This window comes from Salmo salar, chromosome ssa14 (genome assembly GCF_905237065.1).
Source record: "Salmo salar chromosome ssa14, Ssal_v3.1, whole genome shotgun sequence".
Lineage (NCBI taxonomy): Eukaryota > Metazoa > Chordata > Actinopteri > Salmoniformes > Salmonidae > Salmo > Salmo salar.
The window spans coordinates 101,661,362-101,680,585 of record NC_059455.1 but is presented as its reverse complement, the minus strand read 5'-3'; the positions used below and the strand labels follow the sequence as shown (position 1 = coordinate 101,680,585).

At 46.8% G+C, this 19,224-nt stretch overlaps 1 protein-coding gene across 1 annotated transcript in view; it reads right to left on the bottom strand.

The window, feature by feature from the left end:
- LOC106570772 (regulating synaptic membrane exocytosis protein 2) overlaps positions 1–19,224 on the bottom strand; it is a gene marked incomplete at its 3' end in the record, with an annotated part of 112,168 nt that overhangs the window by 11,775 nt on the left and 81,169 nt on the right. The window contains exons 11-13 of the mRNA XM_045693721.1: positions 14,305–14,373; positions 5,467–5,602; positions 4,967–5,065 (exon numbers count right to left, since the gene is read on the bottom strand). Coding sequence (XP_045549677.1) covers positions 4,967–5,065; positions 5,467–5,602; positions 14,305–14,373 — 304 coding nt within the window. The remainder of the gene's footprint in view (positions 1–4,966; positions 5,066–5,466; positions 5,603–14,304; positions 14,374–19,224) is intronic.

The following is a 19,224-nucleotide window of genomic DNA, read 5'->3' as shown; positions in this document are numbered from 1 at the left end:
GCCTTCCACAAGCTTCCCACAATAAGTTGGGTGAATTTTGACCCATTCCTCCTGACAGAGCTGGTGTAACTGAGTCAGGTTTGTAGGCCTCCTTGCTCGCACACACTTTTCAGTTCTGCCCACAAATTTCCCATGGTATTGAGGTCAGGGCTTTGTGATGGCCACTCCAATACCTTGACTTTGTCGTCCTTATGCTGTTTTGCCACAACTTTGGAAGTATGCTTGGGGTCATTGTCCATTTGGAAGACCCATTTGCGACCAAGCTTTAACTTCCTGACTGATGTCTTGAGATGTTGCTTCAATATATCCACATCATTTTCCTTCTCATGATGCCATCTATTTTGTGAAGTGCACCAGTCCCTCCTGCAGCAAAGCACCACCACAACATGATGCTGCCACCCCCGTGTTTCACGGTTGGGATGGTGTTCTTCATCTTGTAAGACTCCCCTTTTTTCCTCCAAACATAACAATCGTCATTATGGCCAAACAATTCTGTTTTCGTTTCATCAGACCAGAGGACATTTTTCCAAAAAGTACGATCTTTGGCCCCATGTGCAGTTGCAAACCGTGGTCTGGCTTTTTTGGGCGGTTTTGGAGCAGTGGCTTCTTCCTTGCTGAGTGGCCTTTCAGGTTATGTCGATATAGGACTTGTTTTACTGTGGATATAGATACTTTTGTACCTGTTTCCTCCAGCATCTTCACAAGGTCCTTTGCTGTTGTTCTGGGATTGATTTGCACTTTTCGCACCAAAGTACTGTCACGTCCTGATCCTAGTAAGATGTCATTTTCTATAGTGGAGTAGGTCAGGGCGTGTTTTTGTTTTTCTATGTTTTCTATTTCTATGTTGGGATTGTTTGGGTTGAGCTCTAATTGGAGGCAGCTGATCCTCGTTGCCTCTGATTAGAGATCATATTTAAGTAGGGGTTTTTCTTCCTGGGTTTTGTGGGTAGTTGTGTTCTGTTTAGTGTATTTCACCTGACGGAACTGTTGTCCGTCGTTTTGTTCTAGTGTCTTCATAATAAAAGTGAATATGAGCACTATACATGCTGCGCCTTGGTCCCCTTTAAACGACCCTTATTACAGAACTACCCACCACAACTGGATCAAGCAGCATGCATTGGACCTCCAATGCGCATCCCCAGTCCGGAGCCTCCAGTGACACTCCTCAGTCCGGAGCTTCCAACGACGATCCTCAGTCCGGAGCCTCCAGCGACCCTCCTCAGTCCGGAGCCTCCAGCGACCCTCCTCAGTCCGGAGCCTCCAGCGACCCTCCTCAGTCCAGAGCCTCCAGCGACCCTCCTCAGTCCGGAGCCTCCAGCGACCCTCCTCAGTCCGGAGCCTCCAGCGGTGGCTTGGAAGTCGGAACCTCCAGTAGTGGTCTACAGCACAGTGATTCCGTTAAGGACCTACAATCCGATTCCTCCAATAATGATCTACAGGCCTATGTTACAGAAGCAGCGGAATCTACGGGCGGAATGGATGTTTCACCCTGAGTCAGAGCCACCTCCATTGCTGGAGGATCGGGAGAAGAGGAAGGTTCTGGGTGTTGCATTTGAGCCGCCATAGACTTTTGTCACCCTCCCTACCCTCCCTTTGGTTTTTGTGGTTGTTTTGTTGTGTTTTGATTTGTTGCATTCGGAGTCTGCACCTTTGGGGGGGTACTGTCACGTCCTGATCCTAGTAAGATGTCATTTTCTATAGTAGAGTAGGTCGGGGCGTGACAGGGGGTGTTTTTCTATTTCTGTGTTTTAATTTCTAGTTTTTCTATTTCTATGTTGGGATTGTTTAGGTTGATCTCTAATTGGAGGCAGCTGATCCTCGTTGCCTCTGATTAGAGATCACATTTAAGTAGGGGTTTTTCTTCCTGGGTTTTGTGGGTAGTTGTTTTCTGTTTAGTGTATGTTCACCTGATGGAACTGTTGTCGGTCGTTTTGTTGTTTTGTTCTAGTGTCGTCATAATAAAAGTGAATATGAGCACTATACATGCTGCGCCTTGGTCCCCTTTAGACGACCCTTATTACAAGTACGTTCATCTCCTAGGAGACAGAACGCGTCTCCTTCCTGAGCGGTATGACGGCTGCGTGGTCCCATGGTGTTTGTACTTGCATACTGTTATTTGTACAGATGAGGTACCTTCAGGCATCTGTAAATTGCTCCCAAGGATGAACCAGACTTGTGGAGGTCTACAATTGTTTTTCTGAGGTCTTGGCTGATTTCTTTTGATTTTCCAATGATGTCAAGGAAAGAGGCACTGAGTTTTAAGGTAGGCCTTGAAATACATCCGCAGGTACACCTCCAATTGAATCAAATGATGTCAATTAGCCTATCAGAAGATTCTAAAGCCATGATATCCTTTTCTGGAATTTTCCAAGCTGTTTAAAGGCACTTTCAAGTTAGTGTATGTAAACTTGTGACACACTGGAATTGTGATACAGTGAAATAATCTGTCTGTAAACAACTGTTGGAACAATTACTTGTGTCATGCACAAAGTATATGTCCTAACTGACTTGCCAAAACCATGGCTTGTTAACAAGAAATGTGTGGAGTGAATGAAAAACGAGTTTTAATGACTCCAACCTAAGTGTATGTAAACGTCCAACTTCAACTGTATATATCTTTATCTGGATTGGTTGAGAATAGGTGTTGGTAGTGTGTTGAGGAAGAGACTATATACTTAAAATAAATATTTTCTGGATGGGGTGAGAAAGGGTGATGGTAGTGTGGGTTGGGAGAAATATATACTTTATATACACTACCATTCTAAAGTTTGGGGTCACTTAGAAATGTCCTTGTTTTTGAAAGAAAAGCATTTTTTTTTTGTCCAATTTAACATCAAATTGATCAGAAATACAGTAAATGACTATTGTAGCTGGAAATGTCTGATTTGTAATGGAATATCTACATAGGCGTACAGAGGCCCATTATCAGCAACCATCACTCCTGTGTTGCTATTGCATGTTGTGTTAGCTAATCCAAGTTTATCATTTTAAAAGGCTAATTGATCATTAGAAAACACTTTTGCAATTATGTTAGCACAGCCGAAAACTGTTGTGGTGATTAAAGAAGCAATAAAACTGGCCTTCTTTAGACTAGTTGAGTATCTGGAGCATCAGCATTTGTGGGTTCGATTACAGACTCAAAATGTCCAGAAACAAAGTGCTTGTTCTGAAACTCGTCAGTCTATTCTTGTTCTGAGAAATGAAGGCTATTCCATGAGAGAAATTGCCAAGAAACTGAAGATGTCGTACAACGCTGTGTACTACTCCCTTCACAGAACAGCGCAAACTGCCTCTAACCAGAACAGAAAGAGGAGTGGGAGGCCCCGGTGCACAACTGAGCAAGAGGACAAGTACATTAGAGTGTCTAGTTTGAGAAACAGACGCCTCACAAGTCCTCAACTGGCAGCTTCATTAAATAGTACCCGCAAAACACCAGTCTCAAGGTCAACAGTGAAGAGGCGACTCCGGGATGCTGGCCTTCTAGGCAGAGTTCCTCTGTCCAGTGTTTGTGTTATTTTGCCCATCTTAATCTTTTCTTTTTATTGGCCAGTCTGAGATATGGCTTTTTCTTTGCAACTCTGCCTAGAAGGCCAGCATCCCGGAGTCCCCTCTTCACTGTGGACGTTGAGACTAGCGTCTCATCATGAAAACGGGTGGCGACGTGAATTTGGACCAATCCCTGGTTACGAAGCTCTACTCTGTAACAGGCTTAGTTTTTTTCGTGTCTCTGAAAACATCTGAATGACAGAAGCGAAGGAAAAACGTTTTAGCTTATATTTCAGGACGTCTGATGACCATAAAACACGGGACTTTCCCATACTTGTTGACAATACATTATCACATCAATCTTACTCTGGTAGAGCGAGGAATACTCATGGTAAAAATAAAATCATTATGAACACACCGATTTCACGGGTTTCATAAAAAAGGCTGTGCCACAGATTTGAATGTTCTTAGCACGGCACTTGCGTTACATTTGGGTTCATATCATCTAAATATCATAACATACATTATTGTGATTTTTAGACATGGTTAAAAAATTCCACATTCATGTTTTCAAATGATTTATGTATTTTGAAGTCCATATTATTGACATTTAGTGAAAATTTATTTGATCACTGCTGCTTCAAAGTGTCCATTGCTTGTCGAGTCACCTAACACCCTACCATTGGTACCATTCTGTTGGGTCCATTGTAATGGTTCCATTCTATTGGTTCAATTGTATTGGTTCCATCTACTGGTTCCATCTACTGGTTCCATCTATTGGTTCCATTCGTCACCTAACACCCTACCAATGGTTCTATTGTATTGGTTCCATTGTATTAGGAAACTAAATTAAGAACCGCTTAGGTATTTGTCCCAGGTCTGTTTCTCAGGGTGTAGGGGGAGAAAGGGGGAGACCCTGGTCTTCTGTTTGATCTCAGGGTGTAGGGGGAGAAAGGGGGAGAAAGGGGGAGACCCTGGTCTTCTGTTTGATCTCAGGGTGTAGGGGGAGAAAGGGGGAGAAAGGGGGAGACCCTGGTCTTCTGTTTGATCTCAGGGTGTAGGGGGAGAAAGGGGGAGAAAGGGGGAGGTTAAAACTACAGTCATCTGCTTCTCTGTTTATTCTAGATTCATGTTGCTGTGAAAAAGTAACTATTCACACTGAGATTAGAATGTGTCTGGTTTCAACATAGTGTGTATGGATGTGTAGCTGTGTAGGCTACATAGTGTGTTTGGATGTGTAGCTGTGTAGTCTACATAGTGTGTATGGATGTGTAGCTGTGTAGTCTACATAGTGTGTATGGATGCGTAGCTGTGTAGTCTACATAGTGTGTATGGATGCGTAGCTGTGTAGGCTACATAGTGTGTATGGATGCGTAGCTGTGTAGGCTACATAGTGTGTATGGATGCGTAGCTGTGTGGGCTACATAGTGTGTATGGATGTGTAGCTGTGTAGGCTACATAGTGTGTATGGTTTTTGTACCTGTCTGGTGAGTAGCAGTCTTCAGACAAGCGATGCCGGTCCATCCGACCTGAGCTAAAAGAAAGCGGTCCCCCTCGCATGCCGTGGTCCAAACTCCGACTAAATGGGACATAGAAAAAACAGTTTGAGTTAGGGTTGTATAACAGTACCTCTGTGGAGGGGGAACACTGGGTGACTGTGACCAGGTCCTGGCCTTGGCAGACCAAGAGGTTAGGGTTAGGGTTGTATAACAGTACCTCTGTGGAGGGGGAACACTGGGTGACTGTGACCAGGTCCTGGCCTTGGCAGACCAAGAGGTTAGGGTTAGGGTTTTATAACAGTACCTCTGTGGAAGGGGGGAACACTGGGTGACTGTGACCAGGTCCTGGCCTTGGCAGACCAAGAGGTTAGGGTTAGGGTTGTATAACAGTACCTCTGTGGAAGGGGGGGTCCTGGGTGACCGTGACCAGGTCCTGGCCTTGGCAGACCAAGAGGTTAGGGTTTGGGTTGCATTACTGTACCTCTGTGGAGGGGGAAGACTTGGCGACCGTGACCAGGTCCTGGCCATGTCAGAGTGGGAGGTGTAGTTGGATGACATGACCTGTTCTGGAACAGACAGCGTGGAGCTCTGGAAGTCCCTGCCGTTGTGTCTGTAGTCTGGGGAGGAAAGGACAGACAGACAGACAGACAGACAGACAGACAGACAGACAGACAGACAGACAGACAGACAGACAGACAGACAGACAGACAGACAGACAGACAGACAGACAGACAGACAGACAGACAGACAGACAGACAGACAGACAGACAGACAGGTTAGAAGAGGAAGCAAAACAGACCTGCAACACAATAGATGTTGAGTGGAGAGGGAGAGGAGGGAGAGAAGGGGATAGGAGGGGGAGAGAGAGGGGGGAGGGTAAGAAAGAGAAGGAGGGGAGGGGAGAGAAAGGGAGTGGAGGGTGAGAAGGGGATAGGAGGGGGAAAGAGAGGGAGGGGAGAGAAAGGGAGTAGAGGTGGAGAGAGAGGTTGGAGGGCGATTGGAGGGGAAGAAGGGATTGGGGTGGGAAAGAGAGTGGAGAGAGAGAAGGATTGGATGGGAGAGAGCAGGAGTGGGGGAGGGAGAGGGAGTAGATGGGGATGGGGATGGAGTGGCGGGGGAGAGCAGGAGTGGGGAGGGAGAGGGAGTAAAGGGGGAGAGGGATGGAGTGGAGGGGGAGAGAGCGGTAGGTGAGATAGAGGGATTGGATGGGAGAGAGCAGGAGTGGGGAGGGAGTAGAGGGGGATAGGGATGGAGTGGAGGGGGAGAGAGCGGTAGGTGAGAGAGGGATTAGATGGAGGAGGGAGTGGGGGAGGGAGAGGGAGTAGAGGGGGAGAGGGATGGAGTGGAGGGGAGAGAGCGGGAGTGGGGGAGGGAGAGGGAGTAGAGGGGGATGGAGTGGAGGGGGAGAGAGCGGGAGAGGGAGAGGGAGTGGAGTGGAGGGGAGGGAGTAGAGGGGGAGAGGGATGGAGTGGAGGGGGAGAGAGCGGTAGGTGAGATAGAGGGATTGGATGGGAGAGAGCAGGAGTGGGGGAGGGAGTAGAGGGGGATAGGGATGGAGTGGAGGGGGAGAGAGCGGTAGGTGAGAGAGGGATTAGATGGAGGAGGGAGTGGGGGAGGGAGAGGGAGTAGAGGGGGAGAGGGATGGAGTGGAGGGGGAGAGAGCGGGAGTGGGGGAGGGGGAGGGAGTAGAGGGGGAGAGGGATGGAGTGGAGGGGAGAGAGCAGTAGGTGAGAGAGGGATTAGATGGAGGAGAGAGCATGTGGATGGGAGGAAGAGTGAGAGGAGGGTGGGGGAGAGATAGGGGGAAAAGGGATAGGACCGGTAATGAGAGTGACAGGAGGAGGAGAGGGAGAGAGTGGAGGACAGGAGAGGGAGAGAGAGGGTGAGGAACGTGAGAGAGAGAGTGGAGTGGAGTGGAGGGGGAGAGGGGATAGGAGGGTGAGAGAGAGGGAGTGGATGGGGAGGGAGAGAGGGAGCGGCCGGAGAGAGAGGGAGTGCAAGGGGAGTGGAAGGGGAAAGAGAGGGCATGGAGGGGGTAAGGGGATTGGAGGGGAGAGGGTGAAAGGAGTGGGGGAGAGTGGGAATGGAGGGTGAGAGAGGAGTGGAGGGTGATAGAGAGGGGTGCAGGGTGAGAGGGGGAGCCGGAAGGGGAGAGAGAGGTCATGGAGAGGGAGAGGGAAGGGTATTAGAGGGAAAGAAGGGATAGGAGTGGGAGAGATAGGGAGTTAAAGGGGATAGGAGGGGAGAGATAGGGAGTTAAAGGGGATAGGAGGGGAGAGATGGGTATTAGAGGGGAAGAAGGGATAGGAGGGGGAGAGATAGGGAGTTGAAGGGGATAGGAGGGGGAGAGATAGGGAGTTAAAGGGGATAGGAGGGGAGAGAAGGGTATTAGAGGGGAAGAAGGGATAGGAGGGGGAGAGATAGGGAGTTGAAGGGGATAGGAGGGGGAGTGGAGGGGGAGTGGAGATTGGGAGAGAAAGAGAGTGTAGGACAGGAAGGGAGAAAAGGGAGTGGAAGGGGAGAGTAGGAGTGGAGGGGGAGATAGATGGATGAGGGAGGGAGTGGAGGGGGAGAGTAGGAGTGGAGGGGGAGATAGATGGATGAGGGAGGGAGTGGAGGGGAGAGTAGGAGTGGAGGGGGAGATAGATGGATGAGGGAGGGAGTGGAGGGGGAGAGTAGGAGTGGAGGGGGAGATAGATGGATGAGGGAGGGAGTGGAGGGGGAGAGAGCGGTAGTGGGACAGAGAGGGATCAGATGGGGGAGAGAAGGAGTGGAGGATTAGACGGGGAGAGAAGGTAGTGGAGGTTGAGAGCGAGAGAGTGGAGGGGTGGGAAAGAGAGAGGGAGTGGAGGTGTAGAAAGAGGTAGCGCAGGGGGAGATAGGGAGTGGAGGGGTAGTGAGAGGGAGTGGAGGATAGGACGGGGAGAGAAGGGAGTGGAGGGGTAGTGAGCGGTAGTGGGAGATAAAGAGATTAAAGGGAGGGGAGGTTGAAAAAGAGAGTGGAGGGAGTTGAGGAGAGGAGGGAGGGAGGGAGAGATCGTGTGGAGGGGGAGAGAGGGAGTGGAGGGGGAAAGAGAGGGCTTTGTGTGGGAGAGGGGATTGGAGGGGAGAAAAAGGGAGTGGAGAATAGGAAGGGGTAAAAAGGTAGTGGAGGGGGAAAGAGGGAGGGGAGGTTGAGAGAAGGAGGGGAGGGAGAGTGAGAGGGAATGGAGGAATAGAGAGAGAGGGGGAGTGCAAGGGGAGGCGGGGAGTGAAGGGAGAGAGGGAGGTTATGGAGAAAGAGCGAGTGGAGGGGGTGAGGGCAAAAGGAGTGGGAAAGGTAGTGGAAGGGGAGAGAGGGGGAGTGGAGGTGGGAGAGAGGGAATGGAGGGGGAAGAGACGGAGGGGAGAAGGGGGAGAGAGAGAGAGGGAGTGGAGCGGAGAGAGAGAGAGAGAGAGTGAGTGTAGGATAGGAGGGGAGAGAGAGGGAGTGGAGGGGGAGAGAGAGGGAGTAGAGGGTTAGAAATGGGCAGTGGCGGCTGAGAGTGGAGGGGGAGTGGAAGGGGTGAGAGAGGGTGTGGAGGGGGATTGAGGATATGAGGGGGATTGAGAGGGAGTGAAGGGTGAGAGAGAAGGGAGTGGAGGGGGAGAGGAGATATTAGGGGGAGAGAGAAGGAGTGGAGGGAGAAAGATGGATAGGAGGGGGAGAGACGAGGAGTGGAGAGGCAGAGTGGAGGGGGAGAGAGAGGTAGTGGAGAGGCAGAGTGGAGGGGGAGAGAGAGGGAGTGAAGGGGGAGAGAGATGGATGGAGGGGGAGAAAGAGGGAGTAGAGGGGACAGAGAGGGTATGGAGGGGTAAGATAGGGAGTGGAGGAGGAGAGGGAGTGCAGGGGGGAGTGAGAGGGAGTGGAGGGGGAAAGAGAAGGACTAGATGGGGGAGAGGGTCTGGAGGGGTAAGATGGAGTGGAGGAGGAGAGGGAGTGCAGGGGGAGTTAACGGGGAGAGAGACGGCGTGGAGGCGGTGAGGGGATAGAGGAATAGGAGGGGAAAGGGGGGTAGGAGGGAGAGAGACAGATTGGAGGGGGATAGGTGATAGGAGATGGAGAAAGAGGGAGAGGAGGGGGAACGGAGTGGTGGAGAGAGTGATTAGATGGGGGAGAGAGGGAGTGGATGGGGATAGAGAGGGAGTGGAGGGGGAGTAGAGATGGGAGAGAGGGAGATAGGAGGGATTAGATCGGGGGGCTGCCTTAATCGACATCCACGTCTTCGGCGCCTGGGGATCAGGGGTTAACCTGTCTGGGCTAGGGGGCAGTATTTTCACGTCCGGATAAAAAACGTACCCGATTTAAACTGGTTACTACTCTTGCCCAGAAACGAGAATATGCATATTATTAGTAGATTTGGATAGAAAACACTCAAAAGTTTCTAAAACTGTTTGAATGGTGTCTGTGAGTATAACAGATCTCATATGGCAGGCAAAAACCTGAGACGATTCCATGCAGGAAGTGGCCTGTCTGACAATTTGTAGTCCTTCTGTTGCATCTCTATCGAAATTACAGCATCTGAGCTGTTACGTGACACTTCCTAAGGCTTCCATTGGCTCTCTAAAGCCTTCAGAAAGCGGATTGACGCGTCTCCTGTCTCTGGGCAGATAACAGGAGCAGAGTTTGTCAGTGGTCTGCCTGGGGACAGAGAGACTGGAGATGCGCAGTCACGAGACCTCACCATTTTTTTCTTTCCCTCTTTGAATGACTACAACGTTGTCCGGTTGGAATATTATCGCTATTTTATGAGAAAAATAGCATAAAAATTGATTTTAAACAGCGTTTGACATGCTTCTAAGTACAGTAATGGAATATTTTGAATTTTTTTGTCACGAAATGCGCTCGTGCGTTACCCTTTGGATAGTGACCTGAACGCACGAACAAAATGGAGCTATATTAATATAACTATGGATTATTTGGAACCAAATCAACATTTGTTGTTGAAGTAGAAGTCCAGGGAGTGCATTCTGATGAAGAACAGCAAAGGTAATCCAATTTTTCTAATAGTAATTCTGAGTTTAGGTTGCCCCGACGTTGGCGGGTGTCTAAATAGCGAGCCTGTGATGGCTGAGCTATGTACTCAGAATATTGCAAAATGTGCTTTCGCCGAAAAGCTATTTTAAAATCTGACATAGCGGTTGCATAAAGGAGTTCTGTATCTATAATTCTTAAAATAATTGTTATGTATTTTGTCAACATTTATGATGAGTAATTTAGTAAATTCACCGGAAGTTTGCGGGGGGTATGCTAGTTCTGAACATCACATGCTAATGTAAAAAGCTGTTTTTGGATATAAATATGAACTTGATTGAAAAAAACATGCATGTATTGTATAACATAATGTCCTAGGAGTGTCATCTGATGAAAATCATCAAAGGTTAGTGCTGCATTTAGCTGTGGTTTGGGTTTTTGTGACATATATGCTTGCTTTGAAAATGGCTATGTGACTATTTTTGGCTGGGTACTCTCCTGACATAATCTAATGTTTTGCTTTCGCTGTAAAGCCTTTTTGAAATCGGACAATGTGGTTAGATTAACGAGAGTCTTATCTTTCAAATGGTGTAAAATAGTCATATGTTTGAGAAATTGAAGTTATCGTTTTTTAGAGGTATTTGTATTTCGCGCCACGCGATTCCACTGGCTGTTGAATAGTGGGACGCTAATGTCCCACCTAGCCCATAGAAGTTAACTGCCTTGCTCAAGGGCAGAATGACAGAACCTTGTCAGCTCGGGGATTCAATTCAGCAGCCTTTCGGTTACTGGCCCAACTCTCCTACCCACCAGGCTAGGGGGGAAGAGAGATGGAGTGGAGGGGGAAAGGGGGAATGGAGTGGTAGAGAGAGTGATTAGATGGGGGAAGAGAGGGTGTGGATGGGGACAGAGAGGGAGTGGAGGGGGACAGAGAGGGAGTGGAGGGGGACAGAGAGGGAGTGGAGGGGGACAGAGAGGGAGTGGAGGGGGACAGAGAGGGTGTGGATCGGGACAGAGAGGGAGTGGATGGGGACAGGGAGGGAGTGGATGGGGACAGAGAGGGTGTGGATGGGGACAGAGAGGGAGTGGATGGGGACAGAGAGGGAGTGGATGGGGACAGAGAGGGAGTGGATGGGGACAGAGAGGGAGTGGATGGGGACATAGAGGGAGTGGATGGGGACAGAGAGGGAGTGGATGGGGACAGAGAGGGAGTGGAGGGGGACAGAGAGGGAGTGGAGGGGGACAGAGATGGGAGAGGAGGGGGACAGAGATGGGAGAGAGGGAGTTGACGGGGAGAAAGAGGGAGTGAAGAGGGAGAGAGGGGGATAGGAGGGGAGAGAGGAGGAGTGGAAGGTCAGAGATAGATAGGAGGGGGAGAGAGAGTGGAGGGGATATAGGTGGATAGCAAGTGTAGAGAGCGAGTAGGAGGGGAGGTGGACAGGGGATATGGGGGGATACGAGGGGGAGAGGGGGAGTGGAGGGGTAGAGAGGGATTGGACGGGGAGAGAGGGAGTGGAGGGGGAGAGAGGGAGTAGAGGGAGACGGGATAGGAGGGGGAGAGAGGGAGTGAAGGGGAACAATGGATAGAAGGGGGGGAGAGAGGGGGAGTGGAAAGGGAGAGGAGGCATAGAGGGGGATAGGGTGGGAGAGAGGAGGAGTGGAGGGTAGAGAGAGGTAGTGGAGGGGGAAAGAGAGGGAGTGGATTGGATTGGGGAGGGGAAAGGAAGGCTAGAGAAAGAGTGGAGAGGAAGAGGAGGGCTGTAGTGGGAAAGAGGGAATGGATTGGGAAAGAGAGAGAGTGGAGGGGGAGAGGGGATAGGAAGGAGAGAGAGAGGGAGAGGAGGAGGAGAGGGGATAGGAAGGAGAGAGAGAGGGATTGGAGGGGGATACGAGGGGGAGAGTGGGAGTAGAGGGGTAGAGAATGTGAGTGGAGGGGAAGAGAGGTAGGAAGGAGAGAGAGGGAGTGGAGTTGGAGAGGGGGATTGGATTGGGAGAGAGAAGGAGTTGACGGCAAAAATCAGATTGAAGAGACAGAGTGGGATAGGAGGGGGAGAGAGTGGAGGGGGAGAGAGAGGGAGTGGAGGGGGACATTGAGGGATAGGAGGGGAAAATAGAGGGAGTGGAGGGGAAAATAGAGGGAGTGGAGGGGGAAATGGAGGGAGTGGAGGGGGAGAGGGGATAGGAGGGGGATACAGAGGGATAGGAGAGGGAAGAGTGGGAGGGGAGGAGAGAGAGGGAGTAGAGGAGAAAGGGAGGGAGTGCAGGAGGGAAAGAGAGGGAGTAGATCGGGAGAGGGGGAGTGGAGGGGGAGAGAGAGGGAGTGGAGGGGGAGAGAGAGGGAGTGGAGGGGGAGAGAGAGTGGACGTGGAGAGACAGGGAGTAGAGATAGAGCTTTCCCCGGCTGTATTTCCATGAACCTTGAAGTGTTAAATTATTTGTCTTTTCATTGCTTGGAATGTACACTACTATTCAAAGTTTGGAGTCACTTAGAAATGTCCTTGTTATCCATGAAAACATACATGAAATTAGTTGCAAAATAAATAGGAAATACAGTCAAGACGTTGACAAGTTTATAAATAATGATTTTTAATTTAAATAATAATTGTGTCCTTCAAACTTTGCTTTCGTCAAAGAATCCTCCATTTGCAGCAATTACAGCCTTGCAGACCTTTGGTATTCTAGTTGTCAATTTGTTGAGGTAATCTGAAGAGATTTCACCCCATGCTTCCTGAAGCACCTCCCACAAATTGGATTGGCTTGATGGGCACTTCTTACGTACCATACGGTCAAGCTGCTCCCACAACAGCTCAATAGGGTTGAGATCCAGTGACTGTGCTGGCCACTCCATTATAGACAGAATACCAGCTGACTGCTTCTTTCCTAAATAGTTCTTGCATAGTTTGGAGCTGTGCTTTTGGTCGTTGTCCTGTTGTAGGAGGAAATTGTCTCCAATTAAGCTCCGTCCACAGGGTATGGCATGGCGTTACAAAATGGAGTGATAGCCTTCCTTCTTCAAGATCCCTTTGACCCTGTACAAATCTCCCACTTTACCAGCACCAAAGCAGCCCCAGACCATCACATTGCCTCCACCATGATGACAGACGGCGTCAAGTACTCCTCCAGCATCTTTTCATTTTTTCTTCATCTCACGAATGTTCCTCTTTGTGATCCGAACACCTCAAATTTAGATTTGTCTGTGCATAACACTTTTTTCCAATCTTCCTCTGTCCAGTGTCTGTTCTTTTACCCATCTTAATCTTTTATTGTTATTGGCCAGTCTGAGATATGGCTTTTTCTTTGCAACTCTGCCTAGAAGGCCAGCATCCTGGAGTCTCCTCTTCACTGTTGATGTTGAGACTGGTGTTTTGTGGGTACTATTTAATGAAGCTGCCAGTTGAGGACTTGTGAGGCGTCCGTTTCTCAAACTAGACAATCTAATGTACTTGTCCTCTTGCTCAGTTGTGCACCGGGGCCTCCCACTCCTCTTTCTATTCTGGTTAGAGCCAGTTTGCGCTGTTCTGTGAAGGGAGTAGTACACAGCGTTGTACGAGATCTTCAGTTTCTTGGCAATTTCTCACATGGAATAGCCTTCATTTCTCAGAACAAGAAAAGACTGACGAGTTTCAGAAGAAAGTACTTTGTTTCTGGCCATTTTGAGCCTGTAATCGAACCCACAAATGCTGATGCTCCAGATACTCAACTAGTCTAAAGAAGGCCAGTTTACTTGCTTCATTAATCAGCACAAAAGTTTTCAGCTGTGCTAACATAATTGCAAAAGGGGTTTCTAATGATCCATTTGCCTTTTAAAATGATAAACTTGGATTAGTTAACACAACCTGCCATTGGAACATAGGAGTGATGGTTGCTGATAATGGGCCTATGTAGACATTCCATTAAAAATCATCCGTTTCCAGCTACAATAGTCATTTACAACATTAACAATGTCTACACTGTATTTCTGATCAATTTGATGTTATTTTAATGGACAAAAAATGTGCTTTTCTTTCAAAAACAAGAACATTTCTAAGTGACCCAAACTCTTGATGGTAGTGTATGTGAAAGTGGTTGTGATATTTAGAATAGTATAAGGACCCAGGACTGATTGTGTCCAAGTAAAGAGACCTCTACATTATTATGATAAATGGAATTCTATGGACGCTGTTCTGTTGTTGTGTGTAGACAGCATGTATGTATATGTGTTCTAATTTCTGATAATAATAGTAATAACATGTTGACTGGGATATTGAAATTTGATATAGATATAGAGTACATGGTTATAGCTAGCATTGGAACTCCATTAAACCTGTTTTGTCGTGGTTTGGTTACCTGCTATGACACCGATCCCGTCCTCGCAGTCAAAATCAGAGAACTCACCGTCAATAATTCTCTGGGACACTGGGAGGTAACGAGAGAAGAGCAAGAAAAAAGAAGAGAAGATGAATGAAGAAGAATGTCTAGAGCTGCCTTGTCGTGACAGGATTCTGTTATCCTTTTTCACTAATCCACCACAGGTCAGTACGGGTCAATACGGGTCAGTACAGTTCAGTATGGGTCAATACGGGTCAGTACAGTTCAGTATGGGTCATTACAATTCAATACGGGTCAATAAGGGTCATTACAATTCAATACGGGTCAGTACAGGTCATTACGGGTCAATACGGGTCAGTACGGGTCAGTACAATTCAATACGGGTCAGTACAGGTCAGTACAATTCAATACGGGTCAATAAGGGTCATTACAATTCAATACGGGTCAGTACAGGTCATTACGGGTCAATACAGGTCAGTACAGGTCATTACGGGTCAATACGGCTCAGTACGGGTCAGTACAATTCAATACGGGTCAGTACAGGTCATTACGGGTCAATACGGGTCAGTACGGGTCAGTACGGGTCAATACAGGTCAGTACAGGTCATTACGGGTCAATACGGCTCAGTACGGGTCAGTACAATTCAATACGGGTCAGTACAATTCAATACAGGTCAGTACAGGTCAGTACGGGTCAATACAATTCAATACAGGTCAGTACAGGTCATTACGGGTCAATACGGGTCAGTACGGGTCATTACGGGTCAATACGGGTCAGTACGGGTCAGTACAATTCAATACGGGTCAGTACAATTCAATACGGGTCAGTACAGGTCAGTACGGGTCAATACAATTCAATACAGGTCAGTACAGGTCATTACGGGTCAATACGGGTCAGTACAACTCAATTCAAGTCAGTTCGGATCAGTACGGGTCAATACCAGTTAGTATGAGTCAGTACGAATCAGTACGGGTAAGTTTTCATTTTTATAGGTCAGTACGGGTCATTTCTGGTCAATTCGGGTCAGTACGGGTCAATTCTGGTCAATTCGGGTCAGTATGAGTCAGTACAGGTCAACACGGGTCAGTACAGGTCAATATTCCACACAAGCGGAGATCATCCGTTAAGCTACTTTGCGTCTCACAAAGACACAGCGGTTGGAACCAAAAATCTCAAGTTTGGACTCATCAGACCAAAGGACAGATTTCCACCAGTCTAACATCCATTGCTCGTGTTTCTTGGCCCTAGAAAGTCTCTTCTTATTACTAGTGCCCTTTAGTAGTGGTTTCTTTGCAGCAATTCGACCATGAAGGCCTGATTCACACAGTCTCCTCTGAACAGTTGATGTTGAGATGTGTCTGTTACCTGAACTCTGTGAAGCATTTATTTGGGCTGCAATTTCTGTAACTAATGAACTTACCCTCTGCAGCAGAGGTAAGTCTGGGTCTTCCATTCATGTGGCGGTCCTCATGAGAGCCAGTTTCATCATAGCGCTTGATGGTTTTTGAGACTGCACTTGAAGAAACTTTCAAAGTTCTTGAAATTTTCCACATTGACTGACCTTCATGTCTTAAAGTAATGATGGACTGTCATTTCTCTTTTCTTATTTGAGCTGTTCTTGTCATAATATGGACTTGGTCTTTCACCAAATAGGGCTGTCTTCTGTAAAAGACCCCTACTTTGTCACAACACAGCTCAAACACATTAATTAAGAAGGAAAGAAATTCCACATATTACCTTTAACAAGGCACATGCATTCCAGGTGACTACCTATTGAAGCTGGTTGAGAGTGTGCAAATGTCACGTCCTGACCAGCAGAGGGAGTAGTTGTTTAGTATTTTGGTCAGGACGTGGCAGAGGGATGTTTGTTTTGTATGGTGGGGGTTTTGTGTGTGTTGTAGAGGGGTGTTTGATTTATGTGTTCCTGGGTTTTGGGTGTATGTTCTAGGTTAGTATGTTCTAGGTTGTATTTCTGCATTCTGTCTAGTTTAGGTTTTCTATGTTTAGGTTTGGGTGCTGGACTCTCAATTGGAGGCAGGTGTTTCTCGTTGCCTCTGATTGAGAGTCCTATATATGGGTAATTGTTTGGTGTAGTGTTGTGGGAGATTGTTTCTTGTTTTGCCTGTGTGAGCATGACAAGACTGTTTTGTTGTTCGTGCGTGCTTCATTTTTGTTATTTTGGTGTTCTCTTGATTTAAAATAAATAATAAGATGAGCATCCACATTCCTGCTGCGTTTTGGTCCTCCATTCCCGAAGACAACCGTTACAGCAAAGCTGCCAAGAGTGTGCAAAGCTGTCATCAAGGCAAAGTGTGGCTACTTTGAACAATCTAAAATTTGTTTAACACTTGTTGTTGATTACTACATGATTGCATATGTGTTATTTCATAGTTTTGATGTCTTCACTATTATTCTACAATGTAGAAAATAGTGAAAATAACCCTAACCCTTGAATCAGTAGGTGTGTCCAACTTTTGACTGGTATAGTAGGTTAGTACGGGTAAGTACAGGTCAGTATGGGTCAATATGGGTCAATATGGATCAGTAGTGGTCAATACGGCTCAGTACGGTTCAGTATGGGTCATTAAGACTCAATACCGGACACCTCATTGACACTGACTACATGGCCCACACAGAGCAAGAGAAAATGTTTACCGATCATCACAAAGTTATTCTGTTCTATACAACACATCATAACTTATAAATGAAGGATCATTGAACCAGAATCTGTAACTTTCCCTGATACAGATTAAGCCCTGTCCTACACTAAAAAACACTGTACATGGAGATTCTCCATGTTTCTCCAATGTAAATCAGGGAAACTGCCTCTTAGAGTCAACAATATTGAAAGACCACATATTCCACTCAATTCATCTTCCTATCTGTCTATTCAGAAAACTTGAATTTAAGGGTGTTTGAAATATATTGTCTTTGAATTCAATATACATACAATCTCTTGAAAAATCTGAGGACACCAGACTAACATTGACTACAGGCTTTGTGTGAACACTTTACGTCAGTTTAACCAGGCTATGTGTCAACACAAGTTAATTGTGTCCGATCTTGAATAAATTGTACGTGGCAAATAGTTCAATATAACAGGCAGGAGTGAACAATCGTTTATTTATTTTTATTCTATTGGGCGTATCTACCGACAACCTGTATAGGTCTGGAAAGATGCAACCATTGTTTTGTTATTTTCTTTACTCTGCCTGTAAAAACCCGCTGTATGCTTCAGAATCCATCGAAGAGCTTGAACGATTCATTGACGCGATACTTAGGAGCTCAAAGAAACATGTTGCAGGTTTCAGAGGATTCAAGCGCTGTTTCAGACAATAAAACACAATAAACAAACCAAAGCCATGTTGGCGAAGCGGTATGAACGATGGCACCAAACCATCTCCAAGCAAGAGGGCGCGCGGGGAGAGGTTCACGGAGACGGATGTTGACTTGATGAAATCCATCAATGAAAGGCTTGCCAAACTTGATTTCTTGGATATACAGTCATGGCCAGAAGTTTTGAGAATGACACAAATATTAATTTTCATGAACTTTGCTGCTTCAGTGTCTCTAGATATCCATCATGCTGGAAAAGGCATTGTTCGTCACCAAACTGTTCCACTATAGTCTGTTGGTGCTGTATAGACAACCACTATAGTCTGTTGGTGCTGTATAGACAACCACTATAGTCTGTTGGTGCTGTATAGACAACCACTATAGTCTATTGGTGCTGTATAGACAACCACTATAGTCTGATGGTGCTGTATAGACAACCACTATAGTCTGTTGGTGCTGTATAGACAACCACTATAGTCTATTGGTGCTGTACTGTATAGACAACCACTATAGTCTGTTGGTGCTGTATAGACAACCACTATAGTCTGTTGGTGCAGTATAGACAACCACTATAGTCTATTGGTGCTGTATAGACAACCACTATAGTCTGTTGGTGCTGTATAGACAACCACTATAGTCTGTTGGTGCTGTATAGACAACCACTATAGTCTATTGGTGCTGTACTGTATAGACAACCACTATAGTCTGTTGGTACTGTACTGTATAGACAACCACTATAGTCTATTGGTGCTGTACTGTATAGACAACCACTATAGTCTGTTGGTGCTGTATAGACAACCACTATAGTCTGTTGTTGCTGTATAGATAACCACTATAGTCTGTTGGTGCTGTATAGACAACCACTATAGTCTGTTGGTGCTGTACTGTATAGACAACCACTATAGTCTGTTGGTACTGTATAGACAACCACTATAGTCTGTTGGTACTGTATAGACAACCACTATAGTCTATTGGTACTGTATAGACAACCACTATAGTCTATTGGTGCTGTATAGACAACCACTATAGTCTATTGGTACTGTAGACAACCACTATAGTCTGTTGGTACTGTACTGTATAGACAACCACTATAGTCTGTTGGTGCTGTATAGACAACCACTATAGTCTGATGGTGCTGTATAGACAACCACTATAGTCTGTTGGTACTGTACTGTATAGACAACCACTATAGTCTGTTGGTGCTGTATAGACAACCACTATAGTCTATTGGTGCTGTATAGACAACCACTATAGTCTATTGGTGCTGTATAGACAACCACTATAGTCTATTGGTGCTGTATAGACAACCACTATAGTCTATTGGTGCTGTATAGACAAACACTATAGTCTATTGGTGCTGTATAGACTACCACTATAGTCTATTGGTACTGTATAGACAACCACTATAGTCTGTTGGTGCTGTATAGACAACCACTATAGTCTATTGGTGCTGTATAGACAACCACTATAGTCTATTGGTGCTGTATAGACAACCACTATAGTCTATTGGTGCTGTATAGACTACCACTATAGTCTATTGGTACTGTATAGACAACCACTATAGTCTGTTGGTGCTGTATAGACAACCACTATAGTCTGTT